This window comes from Vombatus ursinus, unplaced genomic scaffold (genome assembly GCF_900497805.2).
Source record: "Vombatus ursinus unplaced genomic scaffold, bare-nosed wombat genome assembly UNPS02014818.1, whole genome shotgun sequence".
NCBI lineage: Eukaryota > Metazoa > Chordata > Mammalia > Diprotodontia > Vombatidae > Vombatus > Vombatus ursinus.
Window position 1 is genome coordinate 4,441,446 of NW_020954596.1, and position 26,131 is coordinate 4,467,576.

At 47.0% G+C, this 26,131-nt stretch overlaps 1 protein-coding gene across 2 annotated transcripts in view; it reads left to right on the plus strand.

Annotated features, from left to right (window-relative positions):
- The window catches only part of FGFRL1 (fibroblast growth factor receptor like 1), a 131,431-nt gene that overhangs the window by 68,249 nt on the left and 37,051 nt on the right, over positions 1-26,131 (plus strand). For both annotated transcript variants that reach the window (XM_027836339.1, XM_027836340.1), the window contains one exon: positions 9,405-9,677. In XM_027836339.1, the coding sequence (XP_027692140.1) occupies positions 9,405-9,677 (273 nt within the window). The remainder of the gene's footprint in view (positions 1-9,404; positions 9,678-26,131) is intronic.

Consider the following 26,131-nt stretch of genomic DNA (forward strand, 5'->3'; position numbering starts at 1 on the left):
CCTTCCTTCCTTCCTTCCTTCCTTCCTTCCTTCCTTCTTTCCTTCCTTCCTTCCTTCAGCAGAAAATCACACACTTACTACTTGCTTTCCTGTGTGGTTTTGAGCAGGTCACTTCCCGTCTCTGAACCTGAATTTCCCTATCTGTAAAGTGAGGGGGTTGGATTAGATGCCTCCAAAGTCCCTTGGAGAGATCGCAATGGTGCTTGATCATTGAATTCTTCCCTCTGTTCCCAGGCTTTGTTTGGCATGGTTTATCTAGTCAGGGGGAAAACCAATGGCCAAAGCTGGGACAAGTTTCTTTCCTTGTCTGGGCCTCAGTTTCCCTATCTGTAAAGTGAGGGGGTTGGGATAGATGGTTCTAAGGGCCCTTCCTGCTGTGATGCTCTGTGGATGAGCCCTGTGAGAGGGCGCTGGGAGGAATGATAGCTTCCATATTTGTCAAGCCTCCTCCAGTTCCAAAGCCCTTCCTGTGTCATCTCATGTGAATAAGGCCTCCATTGTAGGCCCACGCTCCAGCAAGCCAGTTATTTACAAATATCACCCAGGCGGGTCCAGGGCCTGGCTCCCCCTCACTTCTTCACTGTGGTGGTTTCTCTCCTTCCTTGCAGACATAAACAATGACACTTAGAATTTCCTGTCAGGGAGCCTGGCGGGCAGTGCGTGTCTCTAAGGGAAGTGGCTAATTATTTATTAACCAGGGTGTGCCAAAAGTGGGTTACACACGACTTCTTGGGCCTCTGGGGGCAGAGGGGTGATGGGAGAGAATCTGTGTTTACACACTCGTGCCTGTTATATGGGAACCAGGAGTTGTGGGAAGGAAAGAAGGCGACTGGGAGGGTCCTGTCGTGTTTCTTCATTCAGTCCTTTCAGATCCATTCATGAGCACTGCCCTGGAGGTCAGCAGACTGGGTTCAAGTTCAAGTTCTGAGTGCCTCTAGTGAGCTCTCTGACCGAGGTGATCCCTTAGTTTCCCCCCCCTTTCTTTCCTCCTCTGTTACCTGTGGTGAGAGTGGATAACAGCTGGAACTCCCTCCTTCCCAGGGTTGTTGGGAAGAAGCTCAAGCCCTTGTAAACTCTAAATCGGTGCCTATGGTGTGCAGAACTATATGTGCGCATTGGAACATGCACAGAAGAGAACCAGATGCTGTGGTGCCTGCCCTCAAGGAGCTTCTCTTTTAGGGTTGGAGAAGACTGTGATGGACATAAAAATAAGATCCCCTTCATTGTCTGGGGATGGGCTGAGGGCAGGGCTGGGATCAGGGAAGGCTTCATGTAGGAGGCTTTAGTTGAAAGATGTCTCTCTCTCTCTCTCTCTGTCTCTCTGTGTCTCTGTCTCTCTCTGTGTCTCTGTCTCTCTCTGTGTCTCTGTCTCTGTCTCTCTCTGTGTCTCTGTCTCTGTCTCTGTCTGTGTCTATCTCTCTCTCTCTCTCTTTCTCTCTCCCTCTCCCCCTCTCCCCTTTACTGGAGGCCGACCACACTGGCTCTAAGCAGATTGTGATCGATGCTGGAGGATTCTTTTCTTGAGTCTTCTTGTGACTCAGTTCTCCCCAGCCATTCTGGGGGCCCCTGAGGGCAAGGAGCCTCTCTCCTTCTTCCCAGCTCCCCATATAGGATGGAGGGAGGTGGGGGCAGAGGTCCCTTGTAGGATTGGGTGCCTGGGATGATAGGAGTTCACTCCCATTTCCTGATTTTAAAATTAAGAGGCAACAAAAACATTCTTTTGGTGGCTGTGAAAGTCTTCATAAAGATGTTAAACTGAGCTTTCGTCTAATACAAGGAAGTTTACTGACTGATGATGAAAAGCACTTGAATTGGGCAGGGAGGAGGCGGGATCCTTCTTAAATCACAGGACCCTAGATTCAGAACTGGAAGGTATCCCAGAAGCCATCTAGTGCTCACTCAGTCCTCACAACAGTCCCGGGAGGCAGATGCTGTTATTTCTTTATTTTAGTATTTTATTTTTATTTTTCCCCAGTTACACGTAAAAACAATTTTTAACGTTCATTTTTAAAACTTTGAGTTCCAAATTCTCTTCCTCCCTCCCTACCCCACCTCGTTGAGAAGGCAAGCAGTTCAATATAGGTTATACGTGGCAGATGCTATTATTAACCCCATTTTACAGATGAGGAAACTAAGGCCCAGAGTCATTAAGTGGCTTTCCCAATGTCATGCAGCAAGCATCTGAGGTAGATTTGAATCCAGGTCCATGTCCCTTATTTTATTAATAGGAAAACTGGGCTCAGAGAAGAGAGAGGGCGCTTTTCTGTATCACGTGGAAAGTTAGTTGCAGCACTGAGATGTCAAATATCCATTGAGGCGCTCTTACCACCACCTCATAGTTATTAAGAAGCATGTGACTAGAGCCAAAGGAAATAGAAATCTTTGTTACCGCCCTGTTCTGGAAGGAGGGACCGCTGTTCTCCCCTGCTCTCAGCCAAGCTCTGTGGTTCTCTGTTCCCTAACCTTAGGCAAGGTATTTTCAGTTCCCCCTCCATAAAAAGAGGAGGTTGGACTACATGACCTTTCAAGTGGTTTTTGACTCTTAACAGTAAAATTTCAAGACTGATTGTTAAATAAACCTCACCAAATCTCTCCCCTTGGTGAGAAGGAGTGATGGTTGGTTTAGTGAGTAAAACAAAGGCCTTGGCATCAGGAAGTCAGGAAGACCTGAGTTCAAATCCTGCCTCAGATGCTGCCTAGCTTGTGTGACCTTAGGTGAGTTACTTCTCAGTTTACTCATCTGTAAAATAGGGTTAATCACAGCATCTCCCTCCCATAAGTGTGATTTAAACACTACCACTCCCCTACTTTGCAGGTCATGAACTGAGTCACCATTACCTGGCTGGGTGACCTTAGGTGAGACCTCAGTTTCCCTGTCTGTAAAATGTGACTCATTTCTCTAGCTGCAGAGCTCCCGGTTCTGACCTCCTGTGTTCTAAGGGGCCCTCCCATCTCTAGACTAATTTTTATCCGGGAGCCGGGTGAAAAGCTGGGCTGCCATTCTGCCAATGTGGGCCTTCCCAAAGAAATCTTCTCTTCATGGGATGTGGACGTGTCTGCTATTAAACAGTAAAATATATACAACCCTTGGGACTCTTAAAACTTCTTTAAAATTTCTTTATAGACTTTACAAGACAGTGTGTGGGTATATACCTTTCTATCCAATCCAAGAGGATCCAAGGCCCTGCCTCCCCAGGAATTTCTTCTTTGGAATTGTTTTAGATTGTGGTTTTTGGGGGTGCGTGTATGAATAAAGTCCCCTTTGATCATTTCTCTGGGATGGGATGGGTGGTACGTGGCCAGGGGCCGAACTTGGGAGAACAGTGGCTCCCTTTCCCAGGGCCGTTAGATCAGACTCATAGAGAATTCAAGCCTTAGAATGTAGAATGGCAGGGCTGGAGGAGATCTTAGGAGGGTCAAGAGCCAACTCCCGCCATTGTATGGGTTGGGAAACAGAGGCTTGACAAGAGGGTTCTTGCTTAAGGTCCCGCAGAGACTCAGCAGCAGAGCTGAGATTAGAACTGATGTCTCCTGCCTCCCAGGCCACGGTTTTTTGCCCTCCGCCAGCTGCCTGTTGAAAAGTCTTCGCCCATGGGAAGGCAGGAATGTGGAGTACGAACTGACCCTCCCTTGCCTCTGAGGTGTTGCTAAATCTCTAGCCAAGGCTCCAATTGCTATCAAAACAGAGAGTATCTAGTGGGTTTCCGGAAGGACCGTAAATCAAGTTTTAATGCAGGGCCGGAGCTTGGGGAGTGCATGAACTTTTCAGTCTGACCCAAGGACTCCAAGTTCTTGTACCCTCGTGCCCCTTTCCCAGGATGGGCCTCGAAGCCCCAGTCTAATCAAGTCTCCTTTCCCCAGGGGGTTCTTTCCAGCTCACCCCTTCCCTTTGCGTCTTCTTCAACCTGCTTCCCTCAAGCATCCCCCTCCCCTTGAAATGCTTGGTTGGCGGGCATCCAGGGGTGTTCTGCGTGGGGGAGGAGCAATATCTGGGGGCTGGGGGGAGTGGGAGGACGGGTGGAATCCTTGTAGAAGGAGCATCGAAGAAGGATCTCTCTCAACCCCTCCCAGGAGCCCTGCCGCCACTGGGATCGCTGATGGGAACGGATTCTGACCCAGCTGTTTGGGGAGGACAGGTGTGGGGCTGCCCCTTCCCAGGCAGGGCCAGCCTGAGTCCAGGCCCTCTTCCTTTCGGATGCAAATAGCTCAGCACATTTGTCTGGGTGTAAGTGAGCTGAAATATTTAAACAAATAAAGCTATGGTGAGCACTCTCACGTTGTCCAGGTACCCCAGGGTGTGTTTTCACAAAGGGAGGCATGAGTGCACTCACACGCACCCGGAGGCAGGGAATCCGATTCACAGAGATGTGTATATGGAGCCATGAACGAGGCGTAGGAAGGTGCCCATTCAGACACGTAATACCATACAGCAATAACTCCATGCAGAGATAGATGCACAGACACAAATGTGCACAGAGATACAACGTGTATGCATTTGTGTGTGTGTCTTTTTGTATCCCTGTGTATTTACTGAGTTGTGGACAGCCTTCAATGCCAAGTAGAGGGGTTTGAACTTTTCTTGGTAATTAATAGGGAATCATTGAAGATTCTTGAGGAGGGGAATAACCCCATTTGATCTATGATTTAAGAAAAATCTTCCTTTTTTAAAAAAAAAGTTTAAAATTTTTATTCTGAACTCAACAAACACCAAACAAAATGGAAATTTTCACATATGTAGGAGGACAGGAGAGGATTGTTGGGGCAGCTAGGTGGCGCAGTGGATAGAGCTCTGGCCTTGGAGTCAGGAGGACTGGAATTCAAATCCAGGCTCAGACACTTGACACTTACTAGCTGTGTGACCCTGGGCAAGTCACTTAACCCCACTGCCTAGCCAAAAAAGAAAAAAAAAGAGTAAAGAGAAGAGGATTGTCCACAAAACTGCAGATTTCTATTATGTACAATTTGCCTGAGGAAGATTATTCTCACAGGACTGGTGAAGGACAAAATTGGAGGCAGAAAAACCTGTTAGGAAGCCACTGTCCAGTCAGGTGATGATAAAGGTGGTGTGGCAGGGGAGGGAAGAGAGAAAGGAATTAGTTTTCAAGGTGTAGTCATGGAAGGGACAAGACCCTGATGATTGGTTGTAGGAGGCAAGGAACAAGGAAGACCCAAAGGAAAGTCTAAGACGCACAGCTCAGGTTTTATTATGACAGTTATTGAGAAAATAGTATTCAATATTAAACACTGAGATTATGTAACAGGAGCTTTGGTTCCTCGTCCTTCTGAAAGATAGATGGACAGACAGAACATTTATTAAGTGCTTACCATGACACAGGCACTGTGCCAAGTGCTAGGCTTGCAAATAGACACAGGCAAGAGAGCCCCGGCCTCGGGGAGCTTACATTCCAGTAAAGATAACATCACTTGCCTCATTGCCTCATCCCAATATCTGGATATTGCAAAGAGATTACTTACTATCTTTCAAAGATTTAGGGATTTCAAAATTGAACAACAAATTCAGTAAACATTTATGGAGTGCCTCCTGAATACAAAGCCCTTTTTCTTGGTGCTAAAAATGGTCCCAGAGGTATATGAAGGTAATGGAATACTATTGTGCTGTAAGAAATGATGAGCAGGCAGACTTCAGAAAGACCTGGAAAGACTTGTATGGACTGATGCTGAGTGAAGTGAGCAGAACCAGGAGAATGTTGTACACGGTAACAGCCATGTTGTGCGATGACTAACATTGATAGACTTAGCTCTTCTCAGCCATACGAGGATCTAAGACATTTCTGAAGGTCTCATGATAGAAAATGCTATCCACATCCAGAGATAGAACTATGGAGTCTGAATACAGATGGAAGCATACTACTTGCTCTTGTTTTCTTTTGTTGTTTTATTTTATTGCTTCATTCTTGTGTTTCCTTCTATTAGTTCTAATTCTTCTTTACATCATGACTAATGTGAGAATATGCTTAATGTGAATGTATAAGTAGAGCCTATATCAGATTGCACGCTGTCTTGGGGAGGGGGGAGGAGAGGATAGGGGAGGAAATTTAAAACTCACAAACTTATGAAACGAATGTTGAAAACTAAAAATAAATTATTTAAAACAAAACAAGACAAAACAAAATAAAAATGGTCCCAGGTAGTAGATGGGCATCTCCATGGCACAGTGGATGGACCACTGGGCTTGGAGTCAGAAAGACCTGAGGTCAAATCTGGCCTCAGACACTTACTAACTGTGTGACTTTGGGCAAGTCACTTAACCCTGTTTGCTTCAGTTTCCTCATCTGTCAAATAGGGATAATAATAGCACCTGCTTGCCAGGGTTGTTGTGAGGATCAATGAGATATTTGTAAAGTTCCTGGTACATAGTAGGCAGTATATAAATGTTAACTATTATTATTATTAGATAGCATGCTGTAGTGAAAAAAAACACTGGACTTTTTAATCAGGGGAGATCTGGGTTCTAATCCTGGCTTTAACAACTATTAGCTGTGTGACCTTGGGCAAATCACTAAACTCTTGTGCCTTAGTTTCCTCATCTGTACAATGATAATAATCCTTGCCCAACCTAATCACCCAGGGCTTGCTCACAAGGCATTTATAAAATCTCTTATAAGGAAGGCCTTTTGTAGAACTTTTTGTTGTTGTTCATTCGTGTCCAACTCTTGGTGACCCCATTTGGGGTTTTCTTGGCAAAGATACTACAGTGGTTTGGATTTCCTTCTCCAGCTCATTTTACAGAGGAGGAAACTGAGGCAAACAGGGTTAAGTGACTAGCCTGGGGTCACATAGCTAGCATCTGAGGTTAGATTTGAACTCAGGTCCCCCCGACTCCAAGGTGGTGCTCTATCCGCTGTGCCACCTTGCTGCCCTTATAGAGCTTAAAGCCTTGTTATTGTTGTTGCTGCTTCTGTCATTGTCCCCATCAAGTTATTAGTGGGGAGTGGGGACTCAGAGAAGGGGAGGAATCAGTGTGGACCGGGGGTAGAATGTTAAGAGTTGGGGCTTCAGCTGGACCAGGCCTTATATAATCAGCTCCATGGCAGGTGAGAAACAGGAAGGATGAGATGGCATCCTTTCTTTTTTTTTTTTTTCCCTAATAATTAATTAATTAATTTTTGGTTTTGAACATTCACTTCCATCAGATTTTGAGTTTTCAGTTTTTTCCCCTTCCCTCTCCTCCCCCCTCCCCAAGACAGCGTGCAATCTGATATAGGCTCTACTTATACATTCATATTAAGCATATTTTCCCATTAGTCATGATGCATAGAAGAATGAGAACTAATGGGAGGAGGAGGTGGTATCCTTTTGAAACATTTTTCTCATCACTGATGGCTTCCTTACAGCATCTCTTTAAGGAAAGTAGGGGAGGGGTTAGCTCCGTTTGACAGAATGGAAAACTGAGGTCTATTCACATGTATATTCAATATATTGCTCGCCTTCTCAAGGGGTAGGGGAGGGAGAGAATTTGGAACTCAAAATTTTTAAAAAATGAATGTTAAAATTTTTTAAAAATGTAATTGGAAAATATTTAATAAAATAAAATTTGTATTATATATATATAAAACTGAGGTCTAAGATATATATATATGTATATATATATATATATATATATATATGTATGTTTGTGTGTGTATATGTATAGTATAACTCTATATAAAACTGAGGTCCAGAAAAAGGCAGTGACTTTAAGCAAGTCCTGCAGCCATTAGTGGTAGGCCTGGACCTAGATATCAGGTGTCCTGACTCCTAGTCTAGGGCAACTTCCCCCAAACAGGCCAGGACCTACCCTGTCCTTTAAAAACATTGTGGTCCTTTTGAGTCCCACATCCAGCTCTGTGGAGAACCAGAGGGGAGGTTAAAACAGGAGGAGAATCTGGCTTCTTCCAGCTCTGGACCCTGGTAAGCCCCAGCCCCAGCCCCAGCCCCAGCCAGCTGGGGTGAGGGACATGCGAGGAATCTTATCTCACCAGACCCTTCTGTCCAGGATCCAAGGTTGATTTGGCCTGAGATTTATCTGTGTGTCCCTGGGGTGGGGGTGAGGGGCAGGGAAAGGGAAGGGAGGCTAGGTCACCAGGGAGTGGAATCAGCACACAGAAGGACGATCCTGGGTTGTTTGGTAAAGAAATGTGCTATCTTGCAAATTCTTCATCCCCAGCAACTGCTCTGCATCCACTCTGCCATTCTCCCACCTCCGGGGCGACCACAGACTGACCTTTAGAATTGCTGTACCTAGAAATGCATGAAGGAATTAGGACTTCTTGTTTTTAAGGGCCTGTCCTGTTATTCATTTGGGCTTCAGGGTATCTGAGGAGCAGTCGTGGAGGAGTTGGGAAAGAACAGGCTTTCCCCGGGGTTTGGAGGTGGGGGTGAGTGAGTAAGTGTGTGTGTGGGGGTGGGGGATGCAGTCAGAGGGGAAGGAGAAACCGCAGTGCTGGACAGAACACAGTAAACTCTTTTCCTTTCCTTTTTAGATTTTTATTCTGAATTAAAGTGAGCGTTTCCCTTTGTGAAGTAGAAGGAAGAAGAAAGTAGATTGTATGGGAAACTGCCAGTCTCTCTTAGGACCCTTTGCTAGTCTTTTTAATTATATACTAATTTCAACGTGTAACTTTCAAAGCTATCTTGTTTGTCTGTATCTCCTTCTGTCCTTCTCTCTTTTCTGTTGATTTGTAAAAATCTTTCTTCCTCTTTTCTTTCTTTTCTTTGGATTATGCTCTGTCTTCCTCACCCCTCCCAGCACTTAACACATAGTAGGTTCTTAAACAATATTTATTGATTGGAAAAAGGGATTTAAAAATTCCTTACAACTAATATGCACAGTGAAGCAAAACAAATTCCCACATTGGTCTTGTTTGAAAATGGAAATATCTTTGAGTCCATTACTTCTTTGTCAGGAGCAGAATCATGGCTAGTCTTTGTATAGCTAAAAGCCATCTTGCAAAGTTATTGTTGTTTTTGTTTGTTTGACAATGCTGTTGTGATTGTATATATTGTTCTTCGGGCACAAAGTAAATTCTTATTAAAGGCTGAGGAGCCTTTGGTGGGTGATGTGGTGGGAAAGTATCTGTCCCAGAATCTGGAGACCTGGGTTTGAATCTTAGCTTTGACAGTTATTATCTGTGTGGCTTTGGGCTGATCACTTCCTTTTTCTGGGCCTCAGTTCCTCTATAAGATGAAGGGATTGGCTTAAATAATCTCTAGGGTCCTTTGATTCTATGAGGCTCAGGAGGTGTCAGCCTCTCTGTGGTTGTACTAATAATAGGTGTCAAACGCTGGGAATCCATTCGAGGTCTTCCAGCTCCCAGGCCAGTGCTGGTGTAAGGGGCAGAGGGGTGAATCATCAGACTGCTGGAGGAGAGCCCAACTCAATTCTCTTCCCTCTTGTCCCGTAGGCCCTCCAAGGATCTCGGACCGTGTGGCCCCCAGGCAGTCGGCAAGGCTGGGGAGGACCGTCAAACTCCTGTGCCCTGTGGAAGGGGACCCACCGCCCCTCACCATGTGGACTAAGGACGGACGCACCATCCATAGCGGCTGGGCCCGTTTTCGGGTCCTCCCCCAGGGCTTGAAGATCAAGGAAGTGGAACGAGGGGATGCTGGTACCTATGTGTGCAAGGCCACCAATGGCTTCGGCAGCCTGAGTGTCAATTACACACTTATTGTGATGGGTGAGTGGGATTGTGTCCTGAGAAAGGGTGGGCAGTGCTGGACATAAGAGGGAGAAAGGGTGACATCAGGCCTGAGCTGAGTGTGGGGGCTTGGTGGGTAGAAGGGTAGCAGAGAGAAAGGACTGGAGATGACCAGTCCCGTACAACATGGCGGCAGGGGAGGGGGTGTTCTCAGGCCTGCGCTCAGCACCAACATCAGGCTGGAGGGATGTGGCTGGATGGAAGGCATTTTTTCTGTGGGGAATGTGGCCAGAGGGAAGGATGTGGTCAATGTTGGACATAAGGTGGGATGATCAGTGCTGGATATCTCAGACCCCATACAGAGACTGTCTCGGGTAGCCTAGAGCACTGAAAAATAGAAAGGAAAGACAAGGACAAACAATTTAAGAAACTATGGAGTAGGATGGAAATAGAATTGAGTTTAGAGTTCCCGGAGTTGGGTTCAAGTGCTGACTCTGCCATTTAGTGTGTGTGTGTGTGTGTGTGTGTGTGTGTGTGTACGTGACCTCGGGCAAGTCCCTTGCCCTCTCTCTGCCTCAGTTTCTACATCTGAAGAAAGAAAAGGGGGTTAGGCTGGAAGGGCATTTGGGTGTCTTTTCTTTCTGGGCCCTAGGAAGCTTCTTACGTGTGCCTGTGCATATGCATTTTGGTGTGTTTGATTCCCTTGAACCTGAGGCAAAAATATAGAAAGCAAAATATGTGATTGAAGTCATTCTGAAGCCCCTCTGTGTTTCTTTAAAACCTTTTTATCCCACACAAGAGCAGGACCTCAGAGCCTTTGTGTTGCTCAGCCTAGGTGCTGGGTGTCACATCCTCCTTTGGCCTGGGTCCTTTGGGCAGGATCTAACTGAGGGGTAGCACAGAAAGGGCTGCCTCAGTAAGTGGTGAGCTCCCATGCCTGGAGGTCTTCAAGCAGAAGCCGAATGATATCCCTTGTTAGGGATGCTGTAGGTGAGGTGCCTGTGGAGGGCTTGACATACGGTGTTTCTAATCCTAAACACAGGAGTGGGAATGAGGAAACCTGGGTTTGGGTTCTATCTTGAATACTCAATGACTGTGTGACCTTAAATACATCACTTTTCCTCTCCTTGGCCTCAGTGTCCTCTTCTGGAAAATGGGAACATTAATATTTTACTGCTTATCTCCCAAGGTTGTTGGGGGAAGCACTTTGGAAAGATTGGGGTGCTCTAGCTGAGGGAGCTGTTACTATTGGTTGGGGAGTGAGGCTCACAGGCTCTCTCGTTGGAATCCTGCATCAGAGTATCAAGAGATTCCAGCACTTGATAGCTGTGTGGCTCTGGGAAAGTCACTTCTCTCCCAGGCTTTTTCCTCATCTCTGCAATGAAGGAATTAGATGTGCTGATCTCTATGGCCTCTTCCACTGCTAATATCCTCTTAGTCTGTAGAGTTCTTTTCTTTGGAGTTGGAAGAGCTTGGTTCACAGACACCTCTGAGATTATCTATTGCAGCCTCCTTCCAGAGCAAGGATAATAATAGCTAATAACAGCTATCTTTTGTATCTCCATACAGTCTGTGTAGTACTTTACATACATTAATCTTATTTGATTCTCACAACAACCCTGGGAGGTAGGTGCTGTTATTATCCCCACTTTACAGATCGGGAAACAGAGACAGACAGAGTAAGTGTCTAAGGCTAATTTTGAACTCAGATCTTCCTAACTCTAGGTCCATCCATCGATGTAGCCGCTGCTCTACCTAGCTAGGCGGTCCATTCAACCTTTCCCTGAACATTTTCAGTAATGGGGAGTTTGCCCCCTTTCCCCACCCTACACAAAGGAGCCTTTTCCATTGTTGGACAGCTCCAGTTAGGAAAGTCCTCGCAGCAGTGCCCAAATTCATAACATATCCATTGGTGCTAGAGATAGATGAGATGGTTCTTACCCTCAATGAGCTTTCAGTATTGGGGGGGGGGAAGGGGAAGGGTATGGTAGTTAGTGGTGAGGGGATAGAAGGAGCATACAAATAAGTATATTGTGGAGGGAAAGTTCTGTACAGAATAGGCTGAGAAAATGGAGGAAGGATCGATCACTTCTAGTCAGAGAAGTCTTCATGGAGGAAATTATACTTTATTTTTTTTTGTTTTTATTTTTTTATTAATTTATTTTGATTTATCAATAATCACTTCCATATACTTTTGAGTTTAAAATTTTTCTCCCCCTTCCTCCCCACCACCCTCCCCAAGAAGGCGCACAATCTGATATAGGCTATACATTTACATTCCTATTAAACATGTTTTCACATTAGTGATGTTGTAAGTAAGAATTAAAACCGATAGGAGGAACCATCAGAAAGAGGAAACAAAACTCCACAGAAGAGAAAAAAAAAGGCAATTCAACTTCCATAGTTCTTTCTTTGGATGTGGATAGTATATTCCATCACAAGGCCTCTGGAGATGTCTTAGATCCTTGTATTGCTGGGAAGGGTTAAGTTTATCAATTATTGTGTACAGTGTTCTCTTGGTTCTGCTCACTTCACTCAGCATCAGATCATACAAGTCTTTCCAGGTTTTTCTGAAGTCTGCCTGCTCGTCATTTCTTTTTTTTTTGTTTGTTTGTTTTTTTGGTTTTTTTTTTTAGGCAACTGGGGTTAAGTGACTTGCCCAGGGTCACACAGCTAGTAAGTGTCAAGTGTTTGGTCTGAGGCCCGATTTGAACTCAGGTCCTCCTGACTTCAGGGCTGGTGCTCTATCCACTGCGCCACCTAGATGCCCCCTGCTCATCATTTCTTATAGCATAATAATATTCCATTACATTCATATACCACAACTTGCTCAGCCCTTCCCCAATCGATGCATCCTCTCAATTTCCAATTCTTTGCCACCACAAAAAGAGCTGCTATAAATATTTTTGTATATGTAGGTGAGGTTGTACTTTAACTGTATGTGGAAGGGTGGGTAGGCATTTGAAAGGTGAAGAATGGGGTGTGTGTGTGTGTGTATGTGTGATATTTTCGTAGTGGGTGATAGTACATTCAGGCCAGCCAGAGCACAGACTTCTGGTGGGGAGTAGGTTCAGATAAGCCTAGAGAGGTAGGATGGCACCATACTGTGGAGGGCACTGAATGCCAGTTAATTCAGCAACCGGTCAGAGGCAGCAAAGGTTTCTGAGCTTTTGCTGTACCTCATTTATCTTGCTTCATTCTGGATTTCCAGGTCACTGGACCCATGGGATAACCCCTACATGGGTTCATAGAATCGTAGGACCATAGAATTTTGGGCTGAAAAGGGACCTAAGAGCTCGTTTGCTCCAAGTCCCTTGTTTTATAAATGAGGAACCAGAGAGATCCAGCCTTCTTCACTCACGTGTCAGGGCCCGGAGCCTCTACGGGCCAGAGGCAGTATGCCAGCCTCCTCCTCAGCTGCCCCCTTCAGCCACTCTGGACATCTGATGCTCCTGCTTCTCCTCAGGCGTCATCAGTTCAGATACAGGAGCTCATCCTGCTCGCGGTAACAGCCCTGGGTGGCGAGTCAGGAAACCTGGCTTCTGACCCTGGCTCAGCCTCCAGCTGGCTGGGTGACCTTGGGTCAGCCCCTTGCCCGCTCTCGCCAGGCTTCACTCTCCCTGCCTGTCAAGTGAGGGGCTTAGACGAGATGCCTTCACAGCGCTTCCTTTCCTTCTGCCCAGGCTCCTCTTCCTGGCCAGGCCGAGGGAGTTGTATTTTTGTGTTTCAGGTTTTTCACAGCTTGTTTCGCCGTCAGCGCCATTTGATGCGAGGCGCGTGGGGGAGCGTTTTACATGAGAAGGATCATCCCTCTTCTCCTCTTTTATGATCTGCACAAGGCGCCCAGAGCAGCAGCCACCAGCAAACATCTGTTTGCTCTCGCAAAGACTCCCGCTGCCGGTTCTGAGGGCTTCGAGTTGTGGGTGGAAAAAAACCAGAGCCATACAGGGGGACAATGTGGTTTGCATTAGCGTGTTCCAGTGAACTCCTCGGCCCGTGGCCCAGCATCTCGAGATAGGGAGAGCGGAGTTTCAGGGCTGGCAAAGTTTCGAGTCGTAATGTGGCAGAGCTGGGGCCTTAGTGGGATGAGAAGGAGCTCAGTGTAGAGGAAAGAACGTGGAGTTTAGGAGATTAGGGTTCGAATCCCAGCTCTGGCACGTCTCTGTGATCAAGGGCAGCTCACTCAGCCTCCCTGAGTTTTGGTTTCCTCCTGTAAAATGGGGATAGTAATCCCGGTACTCTCCCCTTTACAGAGTGGTTATAAGGAACGTAAACCGCTGTAGAAATATGAGCAGTTACTGCTGTTATTAGAGACCAGTTAGTCCAGCCCGTTCATTTTCTAGAGCAGAAAGCAAAGACTCATAAAAGGGAAGTGATTTAGAAGAACGTAAAACCATCCGTTCTAGAGCTGAAAGGGGTCCTCGAGATCACCCAACCCAAGCCTTTCATTTTTCCAGAAGAGGAAACTGAGGCTGGGGTGAAGCCCTGAGTGGGGAAATGACGTGGCCAAGTTTTGTTGTTCACTCATTTCAGTTGTGTCCGACTCCTCATGACCCCATTTGGGGTTTTCTTGGCAAAGAGAATAGAGTGGTTTACCATTTCCTTCTCTTTTACAGATGAGGAAACTGAGGCAAACAAGGTTAAGTGACTTGTCTAGGGTCACACAGCTAGTAAGTGTCTGACTCCGGATTTGAACTCGGGTCGACTCCAGGCCCAGTGCTCTATCCACTAGACCACCTAGCTGCCCTGGTCAAGGTTACACAGCAAATTAATGTTAGAGGTGGGGCTTGAATCCAGGTGCCTGGATACAACTAGACCCCAACTGGTTAGTGTCTTTTACAGACAAAGAGGCCTCCTGCTTAATTTGAAGACAATGATACAGTATCTCTTTGGTCCTGTCTTTTTCCAGATGGGTGACTTCCAGTTTTCCTGGCTTTCTCTAAAGGGCTTATTTGAGGGAAATTGGGGGCACAGTAGGAGATGTCTCTTTGGGAGGGATTGTTAGTACTTAGAGTCAGCTGCCCGGCCTCGTGAGAGCTGAGGAGAGCTCTGCTACGTCTGAGTCTCCTTCTTCTGCTCTGGGTTGGTGTGACGTGACTGAGACCACTTCTACATGGAATTAGGGAAGACTGCCTCCAGCGGGGAATGAATACCCTCCTTGAAGGAGAAGAATTTCAGCAGGAGAGGAAGGAGGGTCTCCCAGGCTTAGGAGGCAGTTTATGAGAATGCAGGGCTAAGAGAAGGCTGGCTGAAATCAGGGAAAAGCCGGGATTCCTGTGTGTCTGGAAAGGACCCTGGAGGAAGGGGGAGATAAGGCTGCAGAGATAAAGGTCCCATATTGGCAGTCCTTGAGGGTGTTAGGTTCTGGATTCTGAGGAAGTGAAGAGAAGTATTTCCCAAGAACACAAGTGTGTTGTTCTTCCAGTGCTGTGTGGACGGCATTCCTGCTCCTGTGTCCAGCATTAGATCCTGGCTCTCAGACTGGGCTGGGCAGAGTCCTGGAGCTTTGGGGACCTGGCATTGAGCTGCTGGCTCTGGCTGTGTCCCTGTAACCGGGCAGACCAGGCTGGAAATATAGATACAGAATGGGGTGATGTCCTACAGACAGGCAGAACTCAGACTTCCAAGATCCTGATCCTGTCACTAACTGTGTGACCTTGGGCAAGTCACTGGACTTTGCTAGGCTTCACTTTCTCATCTGTCAAATGATGGTCCTTAAGATTCCTTCCAGGTCTCAATCAATAATGTAATCTGTGTTAGAGATGACTGAGCAAGATTATGCGCAGGACTGAAAACATTACCACAGGAACCTGAAAAGTATAATCATATATGTGTATGTTGATGTGTGTACATATACATATATGTACATGTATATTATGTAAGTTTTGTAAAAGTGCTTTACATACACTTGAGCTTCAGAATCCTGTGGAATAGTCCTACAGGTATTACAGTGCCCATTTTATTATTATTATTATTATTGTTATTATTTTTGGTGAGGCAGTCGGGGTTAAGTGACTTGCCTAGGGTCACACAGCTAGTAAGTGTCAAGTGTCTGAGGCTGGATTTGAATTCAAGTCCTCCTGACTCCAAAGCCGGAGCTCCATCCACTATGCCACCTAGCTGCCCCACTGCCCATTTTATTGAAAAGGAAACTGAGGCTTTTATAGAGAGGCTGGGACTTACCCATGCTCACGTGGCTAAGAAGTGTCAGAGATAAGATTTGAACCCAGCTGGGTCTTCTTGATTTCAGGTCAAGTGCACTCTGAGCTCTGCTGGATTGCCCTTTCTGACATGAAGTTTTCAGAATTCCAGCATTATCTGTGGCCCAGGAAGCGGCTCAAGGCTATTTGTTGAAATACAAAGAAGGCTCAATTTGGAATCCAGGGACCTGGGTTCAAAACCTGACTTTGGGCCTCAGTTTCCTCTTCTTGGATCAGAGCAGGCCAGGCTGAGCTGAGCAGCCAGAAAAGAAGTTTCTGTCCTATTTCCAAACTCATTTCTCTTTCATGTTATTTGCTTGGGGAGTCAGAGGCATAAAACCTTTGGCCTGTTTCATTTGGTAAACAATCCTTTTATGAGATGCCTCCCTTTCTGGGAGAGAAGTTAAGAACCCACCTCTAGGGGGAGGGGGCAGGGCTCAGAATTAGGCCTAGTTCTAAGGCCTTTGGCCAAGCCAACACAGTGAACATTTATTAAGTATCTACTGTATGTAAGGTCTTACCTTTGGGAGATTTCTTAACCTTTTTTTATGTTTTGGAATGCTTTGGCAGTCTGTTGAAGCCTATGGGTCCTTTCTCAGAATAATTTTTTTTTTAGGCAATCGGGGTTAAGTGACTTGCCCAGAGTCACGCAGCTAGTAAGTGTCAAGTGTTTGGTCTAAGGCCGAATTTGAACTCAGGTCCTCCTGACTTCAGAGCTTGTGCTCTATCCACTGCACCACCTAGCTGCCCCAGAATAATGTTTTTTAATGCATAAAGCAATGGACATAGAATTACAAAGGAAACCAATTATTTTGAAATACAGTTATCAAAATATTAAAAAAACAACAACAACAACAAATTTATGGACACCGTGTTAAGAACTCCAGGCCTTCAAGCATGGGGATCTATCTACCCTCTAGCAGCCTATGCTATGTTTTCTCTCTTCTCTCTTCCCAGTACCATGTGTGAACGAGGGTGTTCGTGACAGCACCCGCATCGGCATGAGTGCACATTCTTGGGAGCTTATGCACTCACACATTCACAGTCCCAGTTATGAACACATGTATATTCACGTATAGCGCCCTCTATATCCATGTGTACATATATGTCCCCAAACAACTTACACACATATGTTCACAGTAGCACACATGTGTGCTGACAGTCAACGCACATTTATTTATATGCTTGCCCCTATATTCATACATGTGTAGTCACGTGTGCATACATATAAACCTACTCAGAGACATGCACTAATATACACTGTCAAATCATAGTGCGTGCACGCATGCCCACACACACACACACACACACACACACACAGCCAGGCATCAGTGCCCCTGCTTTACGTTTATGCTTCTGTCCCCTGTGTGAACAGCAGTTCATGGTATCTATTGCTCTTGAACCACAGCACTACCACTGCCCCATAATGTCATCCCCATCTCTGGGCCTTGTATGGAGCCCTTACCCTCCAACGCTGCCCTGGCCCTGGCCCCTGCCCCCTGCCCTCTGCCCTTTCTTGTCTGCATTGATCAATATTGACTTTATTTTGTTTGACTCCATTTCGGAACAGCCTGTGATCTTTCTTTGGGAGGGTGAGGTTTGTGGGAAGGTTACCCTGGTGTAGAATGGTAGCTCGGCTGTGATTAGACGTTGCTGCTTTGTTCATCCTTGAATCCCCACTGCCTACCACGGAACACAGTAGGTGATTAATAAATACTCATTGCTCGGTTGTTGATTGTGTGTTGAAGTGCATTGTGGGTGGTGTGACTGGGTCAGTCAGCCCCAGTGTGTGTTTATGTAACTGTGATTTTCTCAGGCTGAGGAGTAAAGACTCCCATCCTGAAATATCCAGCTGCCCTGAATATTTGTCAGTGGTTAGAAGGGTGATTGATTTCTCCTCCCTCTCCTACTCAAAACAGACACACAGGCCAAGGTTGCTGGCCCGTGGAGGATTGGGCTGGGCTGGGCTGGGCTGGGCTGGGCTGGGGAGGGGAGGGAAAGGGACGGGCAGAGGCCCACCTCTTCCCTTTCACAAGGACACCCCAACTCCAGCCCAGGCTTCCACCACAGGGACAGCCTCGAAGTTACAGACGTTAGCCGAGAGGCTGCTCAGACCTCCCCAACTCTCTGCCTTCTACCTGGCCCAGGGATGGGGGACGCAGGCTGATTTTCACAATATATGTTTCACTAGGGATATCCCAAGGACACTCAGACTGGAGGGGGTGGGTGACCAAATGGGTGGCCTGGGCATTGTTGAGGGATGGCCCAAACAGAGGTGAGAAGGGGAGCACCCAGATACAGACCCCTCCCTGCCCAAAGGCACAGCCTCGCCTTCTTAAAACAATCATAGAGAGCTAGGAGAAAAGGGCCTTAGAGACCATTGAGACCAACCCCTTTCCTTTTACAGGAGTAGAAACTGATACCCGATGAAGGATATGACATTTCCAAGGTCACGCAGTTAGTTAGTGGCACACTGAGAAGCAGATCTAGCTCTCCCAACCTGGTATTCTTTCCTGTGCCCTCTCTCGTCTTTCCCAAAGCGCATCTTTGATGCTCTGTAAATATTTGTTTTTTTATCATTCTATTTTTAAATTTATTATTTATTTTTAGCGTTCTTTTCTTTTTAAATTTTGAGTTCTAAATTCTCCCCTCCCCCACCCACTGAGAAGGCAAACAATATACGATGGCAATTGTTCTGTAAATATTTGTTAATCCTTCTGTCTCCCTAGACTGTGAGCTCCCTGGAGTTCAGGGCCTGAGTTTCTTCCTTCTTTGTCTTCCCAAGATGGGGCGTTCTCTGAGGACAAGGCCTAGGTCTGTCATGTTCAGCATACTGCAACAAATATTTATTCAGCATCTACTGACTGCATGGCACTGTGCTAAGCGTTGCGGTTAAAAATTCATTTCAAACATTTCTTAAGCCCCTACTATGTGCTAGGCACCGGGAGTATAAAGCTAAGAAAAAAACAATTCCTTCTCTCAAGGAGTTTATGTGTGTGTGGGAGAGATTGGTAGGACTTGGCACCTGTTTGGGTCTGGGGGGTCGGGGTGAGGGAGAGGAGAAAGTTATTGATGCCCCCAAAGTTGTTTAACTGGGCTGGCTGAGAGGATGCTTGGTATCATCAATACAAAAAAGTAGGGGAGTTTGGGGGAGGGGCAGTTTGGAAAGATAATGAGTTCTGTTTTGGACGCAATGCATTTGCAATTCTAATGGGACGTCCAGGTAAAGAGCTCAAGCAGGCAGATGACAACTGCATGTTTGACTGGAGAGAGGTGAGGGCTGGCTCTATGGATTAGGGAGCCATCTGCCTAGACATGACCATTGGATGTTTGGGAGGAGGTCACTGAGAAAGAGTAGAGACACGAGATTGGGACAGAGCCTTGGTGGCTCGTGAAACAACAAACACGCCTGAGACGGAGAACTCAGAAAGACTCTCAAGTGCCAAACAAAGAGAGGGCATCCAGGGGTTGGAAGGGTCAACGCTGTAGAGAGGCCACTGACGGTGAAGAAAGGCCCTAGAATGGAGCGGTTAAGAGTTTCCTGGGAGTCATCAGAGAACAACTTCAGTTGAGAGGTAGCCTTGGAAGATGGATGATAAGAAGTCAAGAAGTGAGTGGGAGGTGGGGAAATGGGAGCCAGAGTGTAGACAACTTTCTAGGAGTTTGGCTGTGAAAGGAAGGAGATACAGGATGATAACTTGAGGGGATGGGTAGGTCAAGTCAAGGGTTTTTAAAGAAAGAGATTTGGGTCTGTGTGCACAGAGCAGAGCCAGGAGCAGCTAGGGACATTGAAGATAAGAGTGAAGGGAAGAGAGGAGAGTGGAGGAATGGGGCTGATCCGAGGGCCAAGGTCCCGGCGGGGTTGGGAAGGATAGGATTGCGGGTGTAAGAGGTGGTTCTATCCTTAGCAAGGAGGAGGGTCTGCTCATCCTCAGGGACCAGAGCAATGTCAATGATATGGACAATATAATAGGAGAGAGGAAGGAGCCCTAGGCTGTGAGGGGCCACATGGGGGTGTGTGTGTGTGTGTGTGTGTGTGGTTTGGAATTTTATCTGGACCCTCTGAAACTTCTCCCGTCCTCCTAACATGGTTCATATTTGATGAGATTTCATAGGGATAAATTCAATTATAGTCAGACGTCTAGAGCTGGATCAGACCTCAGTCTGTCTAGTCCAACTCCACCTTGTTTTGCAGATGAGGAAGCTCAGACGCTGAGAGGTAAGTGACTTCCCCAAGGTCACACAGCCAGTAAGTAGCCGAGATAAGTCCTCAGAATCTGAGTTCTATACCATGCTGCCTCCTTTTCGTGGTACAGTATGCTGAGCAGGGTAGACAGTAGTTTGTGTGAGAATAATTTAGGTCAGGGGTTCTTAACCCAGAGTGGGAGAACTTTTTTTTCTTTTTTAATATTGTGATAACTATATTTCAATTGGTCTCCTTTGTATTTTATTCTAGGCAATTAAAGGCATTATTCTGAGAATAATAGGGCTCTTCTGACCACTGCGAGGGGTAGTGGTGGCTGTGACACAAATTAGTCTGAGGATCCCTGGTCTGGGAGTTTTAATGGAACTGAGAGCTCCAGATGAATCAGCAATGTGACAATGGAGGCCCCAACTAATGGCGTCCTAGGCTGAAATGAGACCCAGTGCCCAAAGGGATTGAGAAGATACTCCTGTTGTCTGGCCTTTTCCCTGGTGAGGTCCCATCCAGAACATTGTATTCAGTACTGGATGCCACAATTTAGGAAGGATATTGACAGGATGAAATGACTTCAGACGTGGGTGACCCACATGGCGAGGGGACTGAAGAGCTCTTCCATATAAAAATCACTCGTGGGCCCCGGGGACCTTTATTAGCTGGAGAAGAGACTTGGCACAGGGTGTTTGAAGGGCTGTCATAGAGAAAATTCTGCTAGATCAGCAAGCATTTATTAGGCACCTACCGTATGCCAGGTCCTCTGTTTTGCCTTTGGCCTTAGAATGTTAAACCAGGAACAGGCGTATTTGCCGCAGAGGGGACAGATTTGGGCTCAGTGTAAGGAAGAACTTCCTAAAAATTAGAACTGTCACCAAGCAGCACGCGCTGCCTCTGGAGATCGTCGAGGGTTCTCCATCGCTGGAGACCGGATGGCTGCTTGTAGGGGATGTTGATCTTGTTCAGCCATTATTCAGTCATGCCTGGCTCTTTGTGGCCCCATTTGGAGTATTTGGCAAAGATACTGGAGTGGTTCGCCATTTCCTTCTCCAGCTTACTTTAACGATGAGAAAAGTGAGGCAAACAGGGTTAAATGACCTGACCAGGGTCACACAGCTAGGAAGTGTCTGAGGCCAGATTTGAACACAGGAAGAGGAGTCTTCTTGACTCCAGGCCCAGCGCTCTATCCACTGAGCCACCTGAACTAGATTAGGGAGCCTTAACTTGGAGTCCTTGAACATATATGTGTATGTGTGTGTGTGTGTGTGTGTGTGTGTGTGTGTATGTATGCGTGCATGTATGCATGTTGACCGCTGTAATTTAATACAGTTGGTCTCCTTTGCAATCCTCTGTCTTTATCTTATGCATGTAAAAACATGATGCTGAGAAGGGTCCTGCCAAAGGGGTCCATGACACAAGAAGTATAGAACCCCTGGTTGGTCTCTAGTGGTCCTTCCAACTCTGAGCTACTTTGACAGTCTATGAGGTGGGCGCCTCATTATGTGTATGAGGTACCTTTCTCTGGGGATGATCTTCATTCATTTATTCACCAAATGCTCATGGAGTGCCTGATGTGTGCATGTATCTGATCCACACATGTCCCATGGAGGAGGCCAAGATGGCCCTGACTCAGTCCATGTTGTCAGGGAGCTCAGAGCTTCCTAAGATGGGATGGAGATAACTAGACAGGCAGGATGGGGTAAGGCCTAGGAGGGAGGCACACATAAGTGTTTCTTAGCAGCAGGCCGTGGCGCTGTTGAGGTCAGAGAGCCTGAGTTCTCACCCTGACTCTATTGCTCAGCTGTGTGGTGCTGGACAAGTTCATTCTCCTCTCTGGGCCTTAGTCGAGGGGGTGAGACTTGATTTCTAAAGGTTTTCTCTGCTCTTTTCCTCCAGACTTCCACTTTGGGTGTAGGATTGGGAGGAGGTACCATAGAAGCTGTGTTTCAACAGGCAAAAATATGGGGTTGATGGGACGTCCGAGGTACAGGGGACATAGTGAGCCAAAGCATGGAGATGGAAAGTCTTGAGGGGGTGGCAAGTGTCATATTCTGATCGAAACATAGGGTGTATGAGGGGGAAGCAGAAGGTGACAAAGTTGGAAAGGTTGGTGCTAGAAGCAGCGAGGCCTTGAGTGCTAGGCTAACATTCAGAGGTTCAGCATTGGGGGGGCGTCCCCTCCTTGGCAGACGCCAGCAGGAGATGGAGTTTGGGGCTTATCTGGCAGCCTGGTTCACAGCCTGGCCTGACTAGAGACCTTGGTTGGTTTCTGCCGGCACCCAGCAGAATGTGATAGCCGGAGCCAGCATCTGGGATTCATCGGTGGCATGGAGCCTAAGCAAACACTAGGTATTTCCTCAGGCCTGGCTTGCTTCTCTCCTTCTGGCTCCCGGCTGCTTTCCTTGTTGTCCTCATGTCCAGAGAGGATTCGTTGATGACAATACCAGAGTAAGGAGTGGGAGTCGCCACAGGCCCTTCTCCCGGACCTGCTGCTCAGCCACAGAGCAAGTCTCTTCTTGACCCAGACACACTCACCAGGATGTGGGAAGAGGGTGAGGATGAGAGTCTAAAGGGTGGAATGAAGAGATGGAAGGCTCTTTTGGGGAGATCCTTCTGCCCAGAAATATCTCCTTGACAGCATTCTTACTGTGGTTGGAATTCTATTAAAGTATCACTTCTTTTCCTCCCTCCCTCCTTCCCTCTCTCCCTTCCTTCCTTCCTTTCCTTCCTTCCTTCCTCTTTCTTCCCTTCCCTCCCTTCATCCCTCCCTCCCTCTTTCCTTCCTCCCTCCCTCCCTTCCTTCCTCCCTTCCTTCCTCCCTCCCTCCCTCCCTTCCTTCCTTCCTTCCTTTTTTCCTTCCTTCCTTCTTTACTGAATGCCTACTACATGCAATATGCTATCATCATTACTGAGGGTACAAAGATAGATGCAACCCAGACTTTGATCTTGGGAGACTTGGAGTTAGAATTACAGAGTCACAGAGAATCTGGGTTCAAATCCAAGCTCAAATACTTATTGCCTGTGTGTCCCTGAGAAAGTCATTTAACTTCTGCATCTGTTTTCCCTCCTCTTTACAATGAGCCAGTTGGATTAGATCAGAGGTTCTTAACTTTTTGTGTGTCCTGGGCCCCTTTGACAGTCTGGTGAAACTTGTCACCCTTCTTAGACTAATGTTTTTAAATGAACAAAGTAAAATACATTGGATTGCAGAGGAAACCAATTATCCATGAAATCCATTGGAGATTATTAAAAAAATGTTCTGGACCTCAGGTTTAGAATCCCCAAGGATGATCTCCAAGTTCTCTTCTAGCTTAGTCCTATGATAGCGGGGAGAATGGCATGAGGGCAAAGGAGAGCCCCAGTTAAAGTGCTCTGAGACCTGGGAGGAGGAAGAGAACCCTTTCACAGGAGCCGTTCCTTAAGGCTGTGAAATATCCAGAAGAGTCTGGCCCCTTCTCTCCCCGTGCCTTTGCCAGTGCTGTTCTTGAAGTCTGCAATGCCCCCTTCGTTGTTTTCCAGTTTGGGCAATCTTTCCCATCCTCTTCTGGGAAACCCTTCAGTCTGAAATGGCCTCCCCCCACCTCTCTCTTATAATCTCTGCCTCTCTTTCTCTGTTTCTTGCCTCTCACCATCATTCTGTCTCTGCCTGCTTTTACCTTTCAGTGCCTTCTCTGTCTTCTTCTGTTTCCATCTGCCTCTCTTGCTCCCTTTCCTAGTCTCTGTCTCTCTCTCTCTCTTCTTCCCTGCACCCCAATCTCTGTCTCTTTCCACCCACCACCCCTAAAAATAGCCCTGTGGCCCTGGATTGGCCCAGGAGCCATTTCCTCTTGCTGCGGAGCATCAGCCCAGGGAGGGAGGAAGGGAAGAACCACCCCATTGTGCAGCTGCTGGAGAGAGAATGTCAAGAATTCTGGGGCCAGCTCTGCTTGGACTGGGCGGCCAGGACTTGCAGGAATGTGCCATGTAGGTCCAGCAGTGTTCCTTCTCTCCCTCCCTCCCTGCTTGCCTTCCTGCTTGCCTGACAGAGCTCGTTTGGGAACACGTCTGTTTGCAGGCGCTGGACTGGAGAGTGGGTGATTAAATAGGGAGCCTGCTCTTTGCATGAGTGCATGAACACACATATGCACACATACTCACATGCACACACACACACGCACACACACACGCACACGCACACACACAGACAGACTGTTGTTTTGTTGGGAGAAAGGCATGGGCCATAGGCTATTGTGAGAGCTTTAAATGTGTCTATTTTTAAATCAGATGGGGCAGTCATTAAAAATTTAAGAGGGAATGAGAAGTCAGAGAATGGAAAAGACCCTTGAATCTGAGGCCAGCACTATGAGTCTCCCTTCCACCCTTTCCAAACCACTCCACTGGTCCCTTGACCATTGTAAGATGGCTAGATCCTAGGCTTGGTTGCCTCCCACTCGCTGGAGCAACTTTGGAGGACAATCTTTCTCTTTCTGGTCTTCAGTTTTCTGAGCTATTAAATAAAGGGGCTGGCCTTGATGACAGAGCTTTGAGATCCCTTCTAAGTTGTGTGGTGCCGTGGATAGAGAGTTGGATTTGGAATCAAGAAGACTGAGTACTCAGGTACTTCCTAGCTTTGTGACCTTGGGCAAATGCCTTATGGTTTCTAGGCCTTAGGTTCTCCCATTGTCAAATGATGGTGTAATGCTAGATTGTCTCTAGACTAACTGGTCTAGCTCTCGACCTCATAGGTTTATTCATTTATCCTGTAAACATTTGCTAAGTGCTCCCTGTATGTAGGGCCTTCTACTCAGTGCTGGGGGAGGTGCAATGATAAGTACAGCTCAGCCCCTCCCCCGAAGGAACTGAAATGTTTCCCTTTCCTAAGCATATTTCCAAGCTCCTTCATAATAAGGCAATGAATGGAAAGAGCCCCGAACTGGTAGTCAAAGGACCTGCATTCAAGTTCTGACTCAGCTTCTTATTGCCCGTGTGATCTTGGGAATATTCTTTCTCTTCTCTGGGCTTTGCTTTCTTCCTCTCCAAATTGGGGAGATGGGGGAGACAGGAAGGTTTGGGCTGCATGGGTGATCGCTTTCTGCATTTCCCACCTGGGGTTTTTCATTGCCTGGGCCTTGGGGTCCTGCTGAGATCTGGTGAATTCGGGGCGAATGCCTTGCTCGGCTTCCAAGACACCCATCTGCCGTCCCCAGAAGTAAAAGGACCCCACTGACTAGCTCAGGTTGGTCCTAGCTGGGTCCCGACCTCTTCTCTACCTCGCCCATCTGGCCAAGTTGCTCAGCGCTGCAGAAACACGTGGTCTTAGCTCCTCCTGGGTGACGGCATGGGGCCTCTGCCAGGTGACACCTGGAACGTGGTGACCTTAATGGAGCTGCCAGGAAACTTCAGGCTGTTAGGCCAGTTTCTAAGTTTAAAGCCTCTCCCAGGCCTCGAATACCCAGTTCCCTTTTCTGGATGGCGTGTCAGCTTTGCGCCCAGTGGGATGAGAAAGGCTTTTGAGGGTTGTGGGCTTTAGATGAAAGAGGCCGTGGCAGATGCACTTGGAGGTGAATCAGCTCAGAGATGTATGTGCATGATGAACCAGACCAGAGTCTTCCTGGGAGGCTGCAGACACTTAGCGCGGCGTCTAGCACATAGTAGGTGCGTAATAAATGTTTATTGACTGACTGGCTCTGCCCCTTCCCGATCCTCAGCAGAAAAAAAAAATCAGCTTCATAACTGGTCATTTAGCTAGAACCTCCTATGTACAAGAGGCAGCTACATGGCTCAGTGGATAGAGCGCTGGGTGTGGAGTCAGGAAGACCTGAGTTCAAATTTGACTTTAGACACTTAATAGCTGTGTGACCCTGGGCAAGTCACTTAACCTCTGTTTGCCTTATCCACTGGAGAAGGAAATGACAAACCATTGTCTTTACCAAGAGAACCCCATGGATAGCACGGTCCACAGGGCCACGAAGAGTCAGACACGACTGAACAGTTCAGCCACAAGATGTACAGGTGCTCTGTGCCAGGTGTGAGGGATTGGGGACAGAGTAGAGTTTAGATGAAGGATTTAGAGCTGGTGGAGATGTCGAGGTTATCTCATCCACTTCTCTCTTTTTCCA